The 13,953-nt window shown below is 61.2% G+C and overlaps 1 protein-coding gene across 1 annotated transcript in view; it reads right to left on the bottom strand.

Annotated features, from left to right (window-relative positions):
* Window positions 1-1,552: 1,552 nt before the first annotated feature.
* Window positions 1,553-13,953, bottom strand: part of FOXK1 (forkhead box K1) — a 60,185-nt gene continuing 47,784 nt past the window's right edge. The window contains 7 exon segments of the mRNA XM_024121809.3: window positions 1,553-2,055; window positions 2,655-2,879; window positions 3,717-4,001; window positions 4,109-4,275; window positions 5,534-5,727; window positions 6,253-6,399; window positions 6,859-7,015. Of these exon segments, the coding sequence (XP_023977577.1) occupies window positions 1,787-2,055; window positions 2,655-2,879; window positions 3,717-4,001; window positions 4,109-4,275; window positions 5,534-5,727; window positions 6,253-6,399; window positions 6,859-7,015 (1,444 nt within the window). The 3' untranslated portion in view covers window positions 1,553-1,786.

Raw genomic sequence — 13,953 nt, forward strand, 5'->3', positions numbered from 1 at the left:
GCCCCTGCGGGAGGCCTGCGCGGCCCCGGGACCGAGCAGCAACCAAGGCGAAGGAAGCGGCGGCCGCCCCGGAGCCCTGGCCGAGGACCCACGGGGCCAGGCCACCGGCGTCGGGGCGCCCGCCTCGGCCTCACTCGCTCTCACACTCGCCCACACACACCAGGCGCCGCCAAAGACGCAGTCCTCGCGACACAAAGCGGAACGTCAGCGGGGCGCGAGCGCCTCTCACCACCGGCGGGAACAGGGCCGAGGCGCCACCCCTCCCCGTCGTGGCCGCGTCACAGGAGCGCTCCTTCCCACGTGGGGCTCAGTGCCGCGGACGCCGGGCCAGGCGTGCGGGGACAACCGCGGCAGCGAGAGCACCTGGCCACGCCTGGCCCTGCGGTGGCGCTGCCGTCGGGGCCCTGATGCGGACGGCGCTCCGTGAGGGAGGAACCGTTTCCGCCGGGGCCCCCGGAGCTCGGGCGCCAAGGGCCGAGGCGGGGCGCCAGGCCAAGTTTAAAGCCACTTTTCACAGAGACGTGCTTAACGTTTCCTGAGAACGTTCTCCCAGAGAAGCTGGAGGACTGCGGGCTCCCCACGCTCTGCTCAGGTCTCCGGGGGGCGCAGGGGGTCCCACCGAGCCGGCGAGAGCTGCGGGCCGAGCCCAGGGCCTCCGGTGCCGCGGGCGGCAGACACGGTTCCAACGGGAAACGCCAGGCAGGCCGTCGGGCGGCGAGGACGCTGGAACCTGGTGCTAAAGCCTGGTGAGCGGCCGCGTGGCAGCCGGCCATCAGAGCCACCGGGAAACGGGGGCCACTCGACGTGACAGTCCTCCTGTCGAGCGGCCACCTCCTTCCCCCGAGGACCAGTGGCCGCGTGTCCCCCGTGTGGCCGGGACGCAGGCCGGACGCTGCAGCCGCTGGCTCAGGTGCATCTCTCGTGGGAACAGCTTTCTGCCTCGAACGCCAACCAGTCCGGGAGGCCATCAGTCTTTCTTGAAGTTAACAGACAGAGCGGCAGGTTTACTCTCCGTGGGATTAATGCCAGTAAGAAGCCCAGACCTACGGCCGCTAAACTGTCTACAGATGAAAACCGCAAAAACAGATGATCCCTTCCGTGTCCGTCTCAGGTTGACGATGAAGCCCGGATTCCGTGTTTCAACAAAACCGGAAACACTTGGGGCCCAAAGCCAGGCCAGGCCCCGCCCCTCCGTCCCGTTAATGCCAATACTTTCCACGTCACTTTTAGGAGAAGAAACCCTAGGGCAGCCTGAAATCTGGCGGAGCTGCCTTTCTCTCGCCTCTTTCCAATCTCTTACAAACAGGGCTGGAGCCCCAGGCCTGTGCTCTCCTTTGGAGGCCCGTCTGCACCAGGCTGCATCTCTGTCCCGTCCTCGGGGCGAAGGCTGCTCTGGGAGCCTGGCTCCCGTGTGGGGCCGGGGCCGCCTGGACGTGTTCCCGGAGACGCTGAGCTACAACCTTCTCCCCACGCCCCTGACGCAAGGCACGAGGAGAAAAGGTGCTGCTGGGGGAGAAGGAAACGAAAACAAAGAATTCCCAGAACCGTACAATCAGCCGTCTGAACGTGTTTATGGGCTTTTGTCTTAAACCAGAGCGGGGGCAGGAGATAAGATGCCGAGAGGGTGAGTGTGTCCGGGTGCACGTGGACGGAGGCGTCCTGCCCGTTGGGCACCGAGCTCGGTCCGTGTGGAGCCCTCTCATCTCGGTCCCGAGCGGCGGTGGGGCCGGCCCAGCTCCGGAACTCCTTTTGGCGTGTGTCCCACTCCACCTCCACGCGGGCGACGTCACTCCCCGGTCCCGGGGCCCTGGGGGCCGGCCGCCGCCATCGCCCCGGCCTGCGCGGTCACAGCCCCCAGGGGCTCCTCCACTCGGGACCTCTTGACCTCGGGCTCCCCGGGGGGAGACGCGGAGGAGCCGCTGGCGGCGGTGCTGGTGGCCGCCGCTGCTGCCGCTGGCGCCGGCTCCTCAGGCCCCACCTCGCGCACACGCGTGACCACCACGGGGGTGGACGAGCTAGCCTGAGCCGCGAGGAGCTGCAGGGGGCTGGCGAGGGCTAGGGCGGAGGAGAAAGAGTCACGTTGGGAGGCCGGCCGGGAGCGGCGCTCGTCTGTCCTGAATACAGGCCAGCGTGGCCACACGAGGGCCAAGGGGCGTAGGGGCCCAGCTCCCCGGCGCGCCGGGCACCTCTGGGTAGAGCCGGCAGCAGCGCTTGGCCGCCAGCCCCTCCCGGAGCCCGGCCCACTGCCCGCCCCAGGGGCCTCCATCCCCGTCTCCTCCTCCTGCCGCTGCTTGTGTGTGCGGAACCCGCTAGATGCCCCGCTGGCTTCCGCCTCCCCTCTGGCGGGGCCCGCCTGCACCACGGAGCTCTCCCCAGCCCTCCCCACACCCTCCTGCGTGGCGCTCGGGGTGCCAGTGCCGTTTCACTTCCCTCTCTGACCTCTATCCCCCCAGCAGGGCATGAGCTCCGTGACCTGGCGGCTTTGCCTGTTCCCTCGGGGCTACCCTGGCATCGTATCCCAGTGCCTGGCACACAGCAGGTGCTCGATAAACTGAACGGATGACTGCACTAACTGGGAGAATGTTCTTGCTGCACTGACCCTGGTCAAACCACAGAGCTTAAGGCCAGGAAGCGGACGCCGGGCAGGGCCTCACCGTAAGCGCTGCCGGCTAGACTACTCGTGGGGACGGTGTGCTTGCCGTTCTGAGTGACGGCCCGGACCGGAAGGTGGTGCTGCCCGATGGTCACTGGTGTGGCCGGCTGCAAGATGGTGACCGTGTGTCCGGGGACCCCTGGGGCCATCTGGCTGGCCACCGTCTGGATCACTCGGCTGGCAGCTGGGATGGTGGCAAACGCGATGGTGGGCTTCTCTTCCAAGCCTGCGGGGACAGCGTGCGTCAGAGCCACACTCACGGCACCCGCGGTGGCACTCTCAGGCGTCTCAGCCCGAGCCTGTCCCCGTGGGGAAGGGGGCCCTGAAGCAGGGACACTGGAAAAAGACCCTGGTTCTCGACAGAAAACTTCCAGCGATGGAATGTTTTGAATCAAGAGAAAAACAAGTAACAGGGCTTTAGGAAAAAATGTAAATACCTTGCACTTTAACCAAAGCAAGCTTAATCTAAGAAAAGAAGTGTACTATTTGGAATGAAAGGATTTGCACGTGGAGCCGTAACTTAGTTTTCTTTCCCCCAAACGCATGTGTCGTTAGGACGGTACTACAGAAGACGTAGCCGCTGAGATCAGCCATCGGTGGTCAGCAGGATGCGGCTTCATTCAAAAGTGTTCCCTCGAGGGTCTCTGACAGCACTGGTTGCATTTTCAACGTTTACCTCATTAATTCCCTGGGATCCAGATTTCTAACTCAGGACTTTGTTTTTTACTTTGAATGCCTTCTAAGGACCCCTGCTGGGGGTTCCACAGGACTCTTCCCCCGACTCCAATCCGAGGCCCCATACCTAGGTTCAGGGGCCCCTGGGGGCGCAGGGCATCTGAGGTGCCGCACACGGAGCAGCGTTTCAGAGGACCATCGGTGCTGCTTCATAGGACGTGCTTCCCGAAAAACAGGAGTGGGGAGGAGAGGCCGCAGCCCGGGAGCCACTGTCCCCCAGAGATAGCCTGTGCCCCACGCCTGGGCTCTGCAGCCCCCCGGGCCCAAGCGGACGGCTCCACCTTCTGGAGACCCACGTCCCCACCAAGGGACTGCTTGGTGACGTTACCTCTCGCCTCGCTGCCCAGGTCCAGCACGGCCGTGCCCGCCGCTTCGTGGGCAGCCCCCGCCGAGGCCTGGCTGGCGAGGATGTATCCGTTGGCGGAGCTGGCGGAGCTGGTGACCACCCTGAGCATGGTGACAGGGGGCGCCTGCTGCACCACGTGGATGGCGTGGCCCGAGGGCTGCTGGGCCGTCACTAGGGAAGCCGGCATGTAGGCGACGGGCTTGGCCACCAGACCGGGCGGTCGGGGCGGCACGGCCATGATCACCGGCTGGGCGCTGACGGGAGAGCCTGCGGAGGAGGATGCGGGTCAGCGGAGACCCCCGCGTGCCCCCTTCCTGGGTGGGGCGCGGCTCCGAGTTCCGCCACATCAGACCAGAGGACGAGACCCTTCTTACCAGGGGCGCTCTGGGAATACCGATACTCGGGAACAGAAGCTAACTTTGCCCCAAAGTCAGGGTCATGCGGAATGGGCGAGCCCTCCCGGGACAGGCACTCTGGAGTCTGCAGGCCACTGGAACGCGGGGACATGAGCCCGGGGTGGGTGGGTGAAGCTGGGGCGCTCCTAGGAGGAGGGGAGACAGGACCACAGCAGTGAGTACACACGACAAGAAACGAAGATGGCACTTATCAAAACGGGAGACGTCTCAACACCCGTGCCCTACATGCTGCCTTTGCCCAACTTTTCCTGATGCTTCTCTGTCCTCGCGAGGGACTTCCGACCCTGGCACTCCGCCCGGTGCACGTAACATCACCCAGCGTTCAAAGGCCCAGCGAAGGCCACGATCCAGAGCGTTTACCTCCTGAAAGCCCGGGCCAGCCTCCCAGGAAAGCGGCTCGGGCTTCTGGGTGAAAAACAGCAGCTTTGCTGGGGTGGGCACCAACCTCCCCCCGGACAAACCGACACCCGGAGAGCAAAGCACATGCCGGGAGCCCAGCCGTTCTGTCTCGCGCAGATAATAATCCACAGAACACTTCGCCGGGGTCTAGGATCGAGCATCTTGCCCAGCTCCTGCCCAGAGCACTGCCAGGATGGGCTGGACAGCAAGACTGTCCCCGACCCAGGCCTAGCTGCCCCATCTGGCTGGTCTGACGCCCACCCTGGTAGCCACCGGGTCACCCTGCAGTCCTCGCGTCTGTGGCGGCCCTGACTCTCACCGGGAGGGTCCGAACTCCCCTCGGGGCCTTTCTAATCCGGCTTTGCTCCTCCATCCCCAGCACAGGCGCCCCTGCCTCCTCTCCCCGAGACGTGGCGCAGACCAAGCTTTGGCTGAGCTCTCCTCCTGGCCTGGGGGCTCCCTTCCCGAGCCCCACCCGCCCCAGTGCCAGTTCTACCAGCACAAGAACAGGTTCCCAACTACCAGTGTGACCTTGAGGACGGGCCCCCTTACAGACACTCTCTACGCGGGGTTCCCTGGGCAGCGCTGGACACACGGCGCAGGCCCAGTCACTATCCCCAGCTGGCCGGGGGGCTGGTCTACACGTGACAAGCAGTGTTGGTCACAGGGCTGAACTGTGTCCCCCAAAGGCATGCTGGGGTCCTAGCCTCCAGGCCCTCAGAAGGGGGCCTTCCTTGGAGACAGGGCCTCTAGGAGGTGGGCGAGTCAGATGAGCAGGGGGGGCCCTCGTCCGCCTCCGTTCCTCCGTGTCCTCCCATTCCCACTGGGCGACATCCCAGCGTCCGAGATCCGACGCGGAGGACCAGCTGCCGGGCCTGCTCGCTCCCTGTCACAGGGCTGCCCGGGCCTGAGCCAGTCTCTCCAAACACCAGTGCAGAGGCTTGAGTGGCCACGGCCCCCGGGGGCGGTGGGGCGGGGACGTACCTGGACGACAGCGGCCCGAAGGGGGTGCGGAAGCAGGAGACGCCCCGCTGCCTGCGCTTCCGGAACGCCTGCTCCACGAGCTTGCCCTCGGAGGCGGGGTCTATCCGCCAAAAGGACCCCTTCCCGGGCTCCTCCTGGGAGCGAGGGACCTTAATGAAGTAGCGGTTCAGAGAGAGGTTGTGGCGGATGGAGTTCTGTGGGCAAAGCAGAGGAAGTCACTGGTCACGGCGGGTCAGACCTGCGCACGGCAGCACGGCCTCGGGTCCGGGCTGGAGAGGCCTCCTCGGGGGCGGGGCGGCTCACGGGCAAGGACAGGGGTTTCACAGCGGCTCTTCTTGGGAAAATTCAGCACAGGCTCACGACCACCCCTTACACAGGAAGCGAAACAGAAGGACAAGCCCTGGCCTGGGAGGCACCCAGCTCAGAGCTCGTACCGAACCAACTAGCCAATGGGACACAGTGGCCACGGAGGAGACCTGAGCGGCTGTAACGCGCGGGCTGGGGCCAAGGCCGGCGACGGTCTTGCGAACCCACACAAGAAACCGTCTGGAAAGAGGGGGGACAGCGTGTTTCCAAGTTAGCGCAGGAGAAGCCGGCGCACCAAGCGTGGGAACGTTTCCGGACCCAAGGGGGTGCTCACTCTGGACACGGCGCGGCCGTCCGGGGAACAAGCCCCCAGCCCCCGGGGGTCGTCAAGTCGGGGCCCAGGCGCACCGCACCTGCCAGCCCTTGTCGGCCGTCCGGTAGTAGGGGTAATGCTTGGTGATGTGCGCGTAGATGCCGCTCAGCGTCAGCTGCCGGTCCTGCGCCGAGGAGATGGCCTGCACGATCAGCTGCGCATAGGAGTACGGCGGCTTCGACTCGTCCTGAGGACACAGCCAGCGCGCGGTGAGCCCGGAAAGGCGTTTCCGGTCCGCCCCCGGCCCCGCCCCCCGCCCCCCGCTCACGGAGAAAACCCTCCAATGAGCGCGCAGATTTGCAGGGTATCCGCTAAAACCGATCCCCACGACCTCCTCTTGTTTAATCCACGTGGTTTAAGCTGGGAGGAGCTGTGTCTCCCTCATGGGGGGTAAAAATTAGGTTTATTCATAGTTTAATTCTGAAATTTCTCACCTCCTCTGCAAACTGATTTAAAAACAGCTGTCAGATGGGAACGAACTAAGACAAAGCTGTAAGGCGAGAGCCTGACATTCTTCTCAGAGACTGTAATTACACTCGGAGCCATCCCGTCCCCGTGGACGGGACGAGGGGAGGACGAGGGAGGGAGGGGCAGGGACGCCAGCACCCCACGCCCGGTCACCGGCCAACGCGCCGAGGGCTGAGACCTTGGGGCTGTCCCCTCCGGACGCGTCGGCCTGCTGCTCCGAGGCGGCCTTCGCGGCGAACTCCGCCGCCAGCTGCAGGTCCGAGGTCACGTTCTGGACGAAGCGGTAGCTGGAGGACCCGGCCCCTCGGGGGCTGGCCGGGCAGGAGTTGGGGACACTGCGGAGAGAAAGGACACGTCCTGAGTTCTGACCCTGAGCCGAGGACGTGGGCCCGGTGCTACAGGATGCCCGGACCCCCGGACGGCGCGGGCGGCCGGAGCTCATGGCACTGCCCCATCCCCACTGTCCTGACACCGCACCGAGGGCGGCCGGGGGACTTGGGCGCGTGGCGGCCACACGATGGCGCCCGAGGAGAGGCCAGGATGCCGGGAAGCACAGTGCCCGCCTCCCCGCTCCCCCCCGACCGGTTCCCAGGCCCGCGGCGCCCACCCTCACGGTCACCGCCTCAACCCGCGGGTCCCGGGGGGCTCCTCTCCGGTTGGAAGCTGCAAGCCGATCCGTGGGCGGGAAACACTCCAGGTCTCAGCCCGCACGGCCCGAGCCGTCAGCGGTCTGTCCCCGCTGCCCTGCAGCTGGCACGGCGGGGCCCAGTTCCTGCTTCTAACAAGGGGGACTGCGGTCTTCAAACCATGTCAAAATTTGGGTTTTGTAAGTTACAAGTACTCAGAGAAAATCAACACAAGCTCTGAAAGTGGGTCCCAAACCCAGGTAAACAGTGTCCCTGCTGAGAGCTGACCGAGAGCCCGGGGTTGCCCGCCTCCTTCCGCTTATGCCCGTAAGCGCTGAGGCCAGCCTGCCCGCATCCACCAGCACGCCTGCAAGTCGCCCTCCATTCTCCCACCGCGCCCGGGCGTTCCCGCCATTGTCCAAGTGACAAGACACCCCCCAAACCCCCGCAAGTCAAAGCTCATGTGAAAGCTCTTTGTGCCACTTTCCTGGACACACACGCAGAGCCTGCTCTCCGGCTGGGCTGCCATCACTGGCTTCCCTGCCCAGCTCCTCAGAAGGGGGGGCCGTCTGTGGCTTTGAAGGAGGGGCTCAGGAGATAGTTACTAAACACGGGAAGGGAAGATCGAAAAAATAAAACACTGTGACTGGGAAAAACCTGGCAGTTGATATGAATGGTGAATTCCACTACAGTCGGTAATTACCCCTTTTTGGTCAGGAATCTGCACTCTATGTAGAAATTTTAAGGAATCTTTTTTTTTTTTTTTTTTTTTAAGAATTCTTGTTCTCTTCTCCACTAGATTCCCCAAACATGGAGACAGTAAGTCCTGTGAGTACAGAAATTTTAACCAACGACCGTAAGGTAGGATGCAGAAGTAAAAGCAACTCTTTCTGAAGTTCATTTTTAACGAAACATACAAAACCCAAGCGTATAAAGTAAGGTAGGAGGGGAGAGAAAGCGTCTTACGAGTAACATGCTCACACACTCAGCGTCAGGTCTTCCAAACGCATCCATCCGGGAACCAAACGCCATGGCACACAGTGGTTCAGTGAAGGCGCAACCCTGAGGGGGGCTGGGGGGAGGGGGTCCCTGAAGACCCTCCGCCCTGCTTCCTCCAACGACGTGCTGCCGCAGGACGTGCCAGCACAGAAGCGCCGGTTCGCCAGCTCCAGTCCCAGACACGTTCAGCTCCCCTTCTGGACTTGCGCACAAGTGAACCGAAACACCACGCCTGGCCCGTGCTCTGACCACGGGGGGCGAGAACCGTCCCCCGGAAACACACCGGCCTCAGGACAGATCAGGAAACATCCAGGTTGGTGGAAACAGACAGTGTAGGGCTTACCTGGGAAAAAAAACCTCGCTGGCATCTGACCTGTGTGACCCACGGGGCACCCTGCCCAGTGCAGACGACAGACGGCGACTTCTGGGCTCGGGCACCGGGGATCCATGGCCTGTCCCAAGTCCATCTTTTGTAAAAGGTCATAGAAAATTTATATCTAACTCTCAAAAAGCAAAACCCAGAGAAAAGTCTGTCATTCCCCACAGAATGATCTCTAGTGGAAATAATGAACAGCGGGCTCGCCAACGGTCTGAGAGGCCGGGCAGCCTCCACACCACTTTCTACGATGCGCGCAGGCTTGTGCTGACAAACCCTTCCTGGGGAGGCGTCCGCAGGGACAGGGCACCGCTGATGCCCAGAGGGCCCAGCAGGCCCGGCCTGGAGGACGCGCGTTCGCGCACACCGCCGCACAGACCTCAGTAAACCCCATTCAGCCGTCACTGCAGGCTGGCCTCGGCCCAGAGGGCTGTGCCTGGTACCCAGCCGCCCTGGCGTCCCACGTCCGGAGGGAAGGAGCAGAGGAGGACGGAGGTGAGCAGGACGTCTCTGGGCTGAGAACACGCGAGTCAAAGGCGGCCTCGTGGGTGTGTGTGTGGGGGGGGTCTGGGCGTCTGTGGGGCGCGTCCCACCCTGGGGAAAGCGACCAAGGCACTGAGTGTCCCGCGAGGGAAGTCCTTGACAAGCAGCAAAATAGGAAAGGTTCCTACAGCATAAACACACACGTTCTCTCCAGGGGGTGGGGGAGCGGAAATGCCGGGCCCCCGGGACGCCAGGCTTCAGCGACGAGCCGCCCGCTTCAGGGGCCCCCCAAGTGCCCGGGGTGGGGAAAGTCTGATTTGCGGACAGGGTAAAGCAGCAGAGGCCAAGCAGCCTGGAACTACCCAACGTCACGTGATAAACACCATTCTTCCCACCTTGAGGTCGAAAGTGGTAACGACGTGGAAGACGCACTTTAGGACATCAGTCACTGACCCCCCCACCCCCCCTTTTTTTTTAACGGAAAAACAATTCCTAAGTCACATTCCCGTTCAGGCAAGAAGGGCTTTGGGTCAGGAGTGGAGATGGCTCATGGCTGGCCCGTCCTGCCAGCAGCTGCCCTGCATCTGGGCCACCGTCTCACCAGGACAAGCGTGCCGGGCCCTGGGACAGTCCAGGCCCAGAACATGACTCCTGTGACCGCCCAAGACATACCCGGAACCACACTGCACCCCGTATTCACAGCAGCCTGACGGAGAGAGCGCCCAGGCCCACTGCCAGGGTGAGCGCCTGAGCTGAGAAAAGCAGATCTGACCAGAGGCCACCGTCCCCAGAGACGTGCTGAGCCTCGTCCTGGCTCCTGCCGTCCCCACGGCGTGGCCCTTGCTGCCCCGCTCGGACGCCTGGGGTCCGGCTCTGCCTGGGCCTCAGCAAAGCGCGCAGGCGGAGGCTCCGGGTCCCGCCCCTCCCGAGCCGGCCTCCTGGGAAGGAAGTCCTGCTGGTCCCGCCCCAGAAACATTTTCTTTCATTGTTACTTGTTTAGAAAGCGCTTCAGCCACTTAAAGAAAATCTGCTTATGGCACAATTTGCCTCAAATCGATTCCAAGTTGTAGAAGGGTTTTTCAACAGAAAAAAATTATAATAAAAAAAAAACAAGGAAGTGGGAAAGGATCTGAAACGGAGGCGGGAACGTGGGCCGCCCAGGCGCGGGGGCAGCGTGGCCCCTCCACCCTGGCCCTGTGCCTCGTTTGCCTGGATGGAGGGCAGCTGGGCCAGACAGGACACGGGGAACACACAGAGGAGGGGCTCGCGGAGGACGCCAGACGGCGGGGAGAGGGGTTGCTGGGGAGAAGGCAAAACAAAGCAGCAGGATCACAGCCCCAAAGAGGTGAAGAGGCTGTATTCACAACAGCAGGACACAATTAAGAGGACATCTGGAGAACAAGGAAATGCTCTTACAATTTTTAAAAAGAGGAGAAATAAAAGTTCAATAAAGGGTGGAAGGAGAAACTTGAGAAAAGCAGAAAGCGGAAAAGAGAAAGGGACGGACAGAGGAAGAACAAGGTGGGAAAAGAAGACGAGTACGCAGGTGGAGAGAACGTCACAGAAATATGAAGATAACTTCCTAGAAATGTAGGAAGTGAGTCTTCAGATCCAAAGGGTCCCATTAAATGTCCAGCCCCCTCCTAGGCACCCCGCTGAGACAGGGACGGTGCTGCGGATGCGGGAGACCCAAGCCCCCCCCCCCCGCCGCCCCCAGGGGGACACACCGTGTACAAAAGGGCCAGGATCACAGGAGCATCAGACTTCTTAACAGACACACTCAAGCTAGAAAGCGACATCAGTTCTAAGCAAAAATGTTTCCAACCTAGAACTCTCTACCCAGGATAAATATCTACCTAGTGTGAATGGAGAATAATGCTAATTTTCAGGTGTGGAAGTTTTTATTTAAAAATTTACCTCTCCTGTCCCCTTCCCCAGGACCAGAAGGTGTTGTCCAATAAAAGGAAGGAGCAGATCAGGAAAGGGAAGACTGGGGAGCCGGCAGCGACGGGATTCCCAGGATGGTGTGGAAGGTGATCCCAGGGTCAGAGGCGCCCCCCGCACCTCGGGGCCAGGCGGGAGGAAGCCTGGGTTCCAGGTGATGCTGGAAATGGGAAGGATGTGCCAGTCGTCCCAGGTACCAGGAGATCTCACCAAACAGAGGAGGGGCCGCTACAACTCCCGGGAGCACAGGCCGGGGAGAGGCTGAACAGCGTGACCGTGTGTCTCACAGCTGCCCTGAGGCCATTAACCAACACTTCTGACGTGATTGCGCTGGGCTGATCGCGCTGGGCTGACAGGGTGGGAGGAAAAGCCAAGTCCTTTATCCCACAGGAAGTCAGTGTATGATGATCTGAAACTGAGACACCAGAAGGTGAGTAGGTGCCGAGGGGCGTGAGGACGGGCTGGGCGTGGCCAGGGGCTGTTTTGTCATCACCAGCCCTGCAGAATCTTCTGCTTCCTTAGATCACGTGCACATATTACTTTGATATGAATAAACCTTTAAAAAACACGAATGAAATCAGTACCACCTCTCTCCCTGTGGGCACCTGCTGAACGCGCAGCCCAGCCGTTCTACCCGCTCTGCTGGAGAAGCACCTCAGTCTCCCATCTGCAAAGCGGGGACGGCAAGGCCGTGACAGCACATGGCAATACCGACAGCAACACCGCACAGGACCACTGGGGAGGTGAACGGGGTGTGCTGAGCTCCCAGCCCACCGCGCAGGCCCGGCGTGTATGTCAGAGACGGCTCTATTTTTATCACTGTTCTTAAAATCTTGTGGCTCCCGACCCTAACAAGTGTATTTTAACCAAAATAATCAAACCTGAGGGTTCCATGGCCTCGGCACGGACCGTTTAGACACTTCAGAGAGGCGATTTCAGACCCAGGAGACTAAGAAACTGGAAACAGCTGCCTGGTCCTTGGTGGGGAACTGGTCAACCAAATAAGGACGCGTCAAACAGTCCACTGTGCAGCCACGAGCGACGCAGTGACACAGAAAGGAGCCCGAGACACAGAGGGACAGGAGAAAAAACAAGCTGCAGGGCACTCCGAGCTCCAAGGGACCTTTCTGGGGAGGGGTCACAAGTACTCACACCCGTGAGACAAACTCCGGGCAGGTTCAGAGAAGATGCACCTGCCGAAATGGACTTCTCTCCAAGAATGTCACTGCACGATTTTTATTTTCTGAAACATTTCAATTTTGTACAGTGCACATATATTGTAATACTTCTGTAATCCGGGGGAAAATAAAGGGAAAGAGAGGCCAGTCTCTTAAGAACACCTGTGCCCGCTAAGAGACACTCAGTGCTGTGAAATCCTGGGACACTATTTTAAAAGGTTAACTCATTTATGAAACACACCTTGTCCCGGTGAGAACAAGAAGCGAAAAAAGCCTGAGCCCGGAAGTACCAGGTGCATCTCCCTCTGAGGAGAGGGCAGATCCGGGCGGGGGGCCCATGCGTCCCTCAGGTTCTCCTCCAGGCTCTGCCTGCTTCCGGAAACTCAGAGCCGCAATCTGGAAAGGAAGGGCTCTCGGCGACAGGGCACCAGGCCGGGCCTCGCCCAGAAGGCACACCCAAGAACACATTACATGGCACCCATCCCCCGAAGATGTGCCCGAGAGCAGGGAAACAGCTGCCCCAGTGGACACGAGACTAAAGCACAAGCCCAGTCAACCTCCTCTCAACAATTTAAAGCCAAAAAACACCCCGGCACGGATGTAGGCAGAAGGAAAACTATACAGGACACGGAGGGCCGCACCTTTCTGTGTAGATGAACCAATTTTTATTTCTCCCAAGTTTTCAGATGGGGAAAGGGACTGGGTGGGTGTGAGTGGGGCTGGGGGGTGCGAGGGCCACAGGTGCAGATACAGGTGCGGGACCCACTGACGGCGGGTCTCCCAGACCAGCCAGGCAGGGCTCCCCACTGTGCAGGCACCTTCCTCTCTGGGTCACTCGGGGGAACTGAGGAAGCTGCAGCTGGAAACCTCGCAACAGAATAAGTCACTCTCAAGGAAGGATCCAAAGTTTGCCAGAAACCTAAAGACCCTCTAACAGCCAACTCGACAACCTCCCAACTCAAGACACTTAACACTGCAAAGTGAGTTAAGACTGAATCTCGCGCAGCAGTGAAGCAGGACTGGGCTGGAAGGTCATGGTTAAAAGTGGTTTAGGTTCTGAGGTTGGTTGCTTAATTTTTATTTCCTACAGGGTTCTGCTAACCTGGGCCAAATTCCACAGAACAAATTACTTTTGGTTTTGATCTCTATATTACAAAAATTAAGAAAGGCCTTCCTCAAGAAATAGCTTCTAAAAACTTAGTATAAATTAGCTGCTCTATTTCTCTGCTGCTCCCTTTCTCCGGTTGAATTTCAGCATTTTTCTTAACAAGAGAGTTCATTCATTTTCTGAGTGGAGGACTTCAGCGCAGGTTAAAAACCCCGCCGAACCCGCCCCCGCCCCCGCCCGGCCACCTGGGGAAGGAGGGAGGGGGCGGGTCAGCAGGGCAGGGCGGGGCCGCTGCTACAGGTGCAGCCGCTCCCCACACCTCGAGAGGACGGGCTCAGAGCCACAGGAGGCCGACCCGGGCCGAGGCCTGCGAGCCTCTGCAGCTGAGCGCCGGGCAAGCGGGCCAACCGGGCAGCGGGTTCAGACGCTCCAAATGGGGACCGCGGCGGGGCGGGGCGGCGACTGCGGAGGGGGCCGCGGGGGGCGGTGACTGCGGAGGGGGCCGCGGGGGCGGGGCGGGGATTGAGGAGGGGGCCACGGGGGGCGGGGCGGGGATTGC

This window comes from Physeter macrocephalus, chromosome 14 (genome assembly GCF_002837175.3).
Source record: "Physeter macrocephalus isolate SW-GA chromosome 14, ASM283717v5, whole genome shotgun sequence".
NCBI classification, from domain to species: Eukaryota; Metazoa; Chordata; class Mammalia; order Artiodactyla; family Physeteridae; genus Physeter; species Physeter macrocephalus.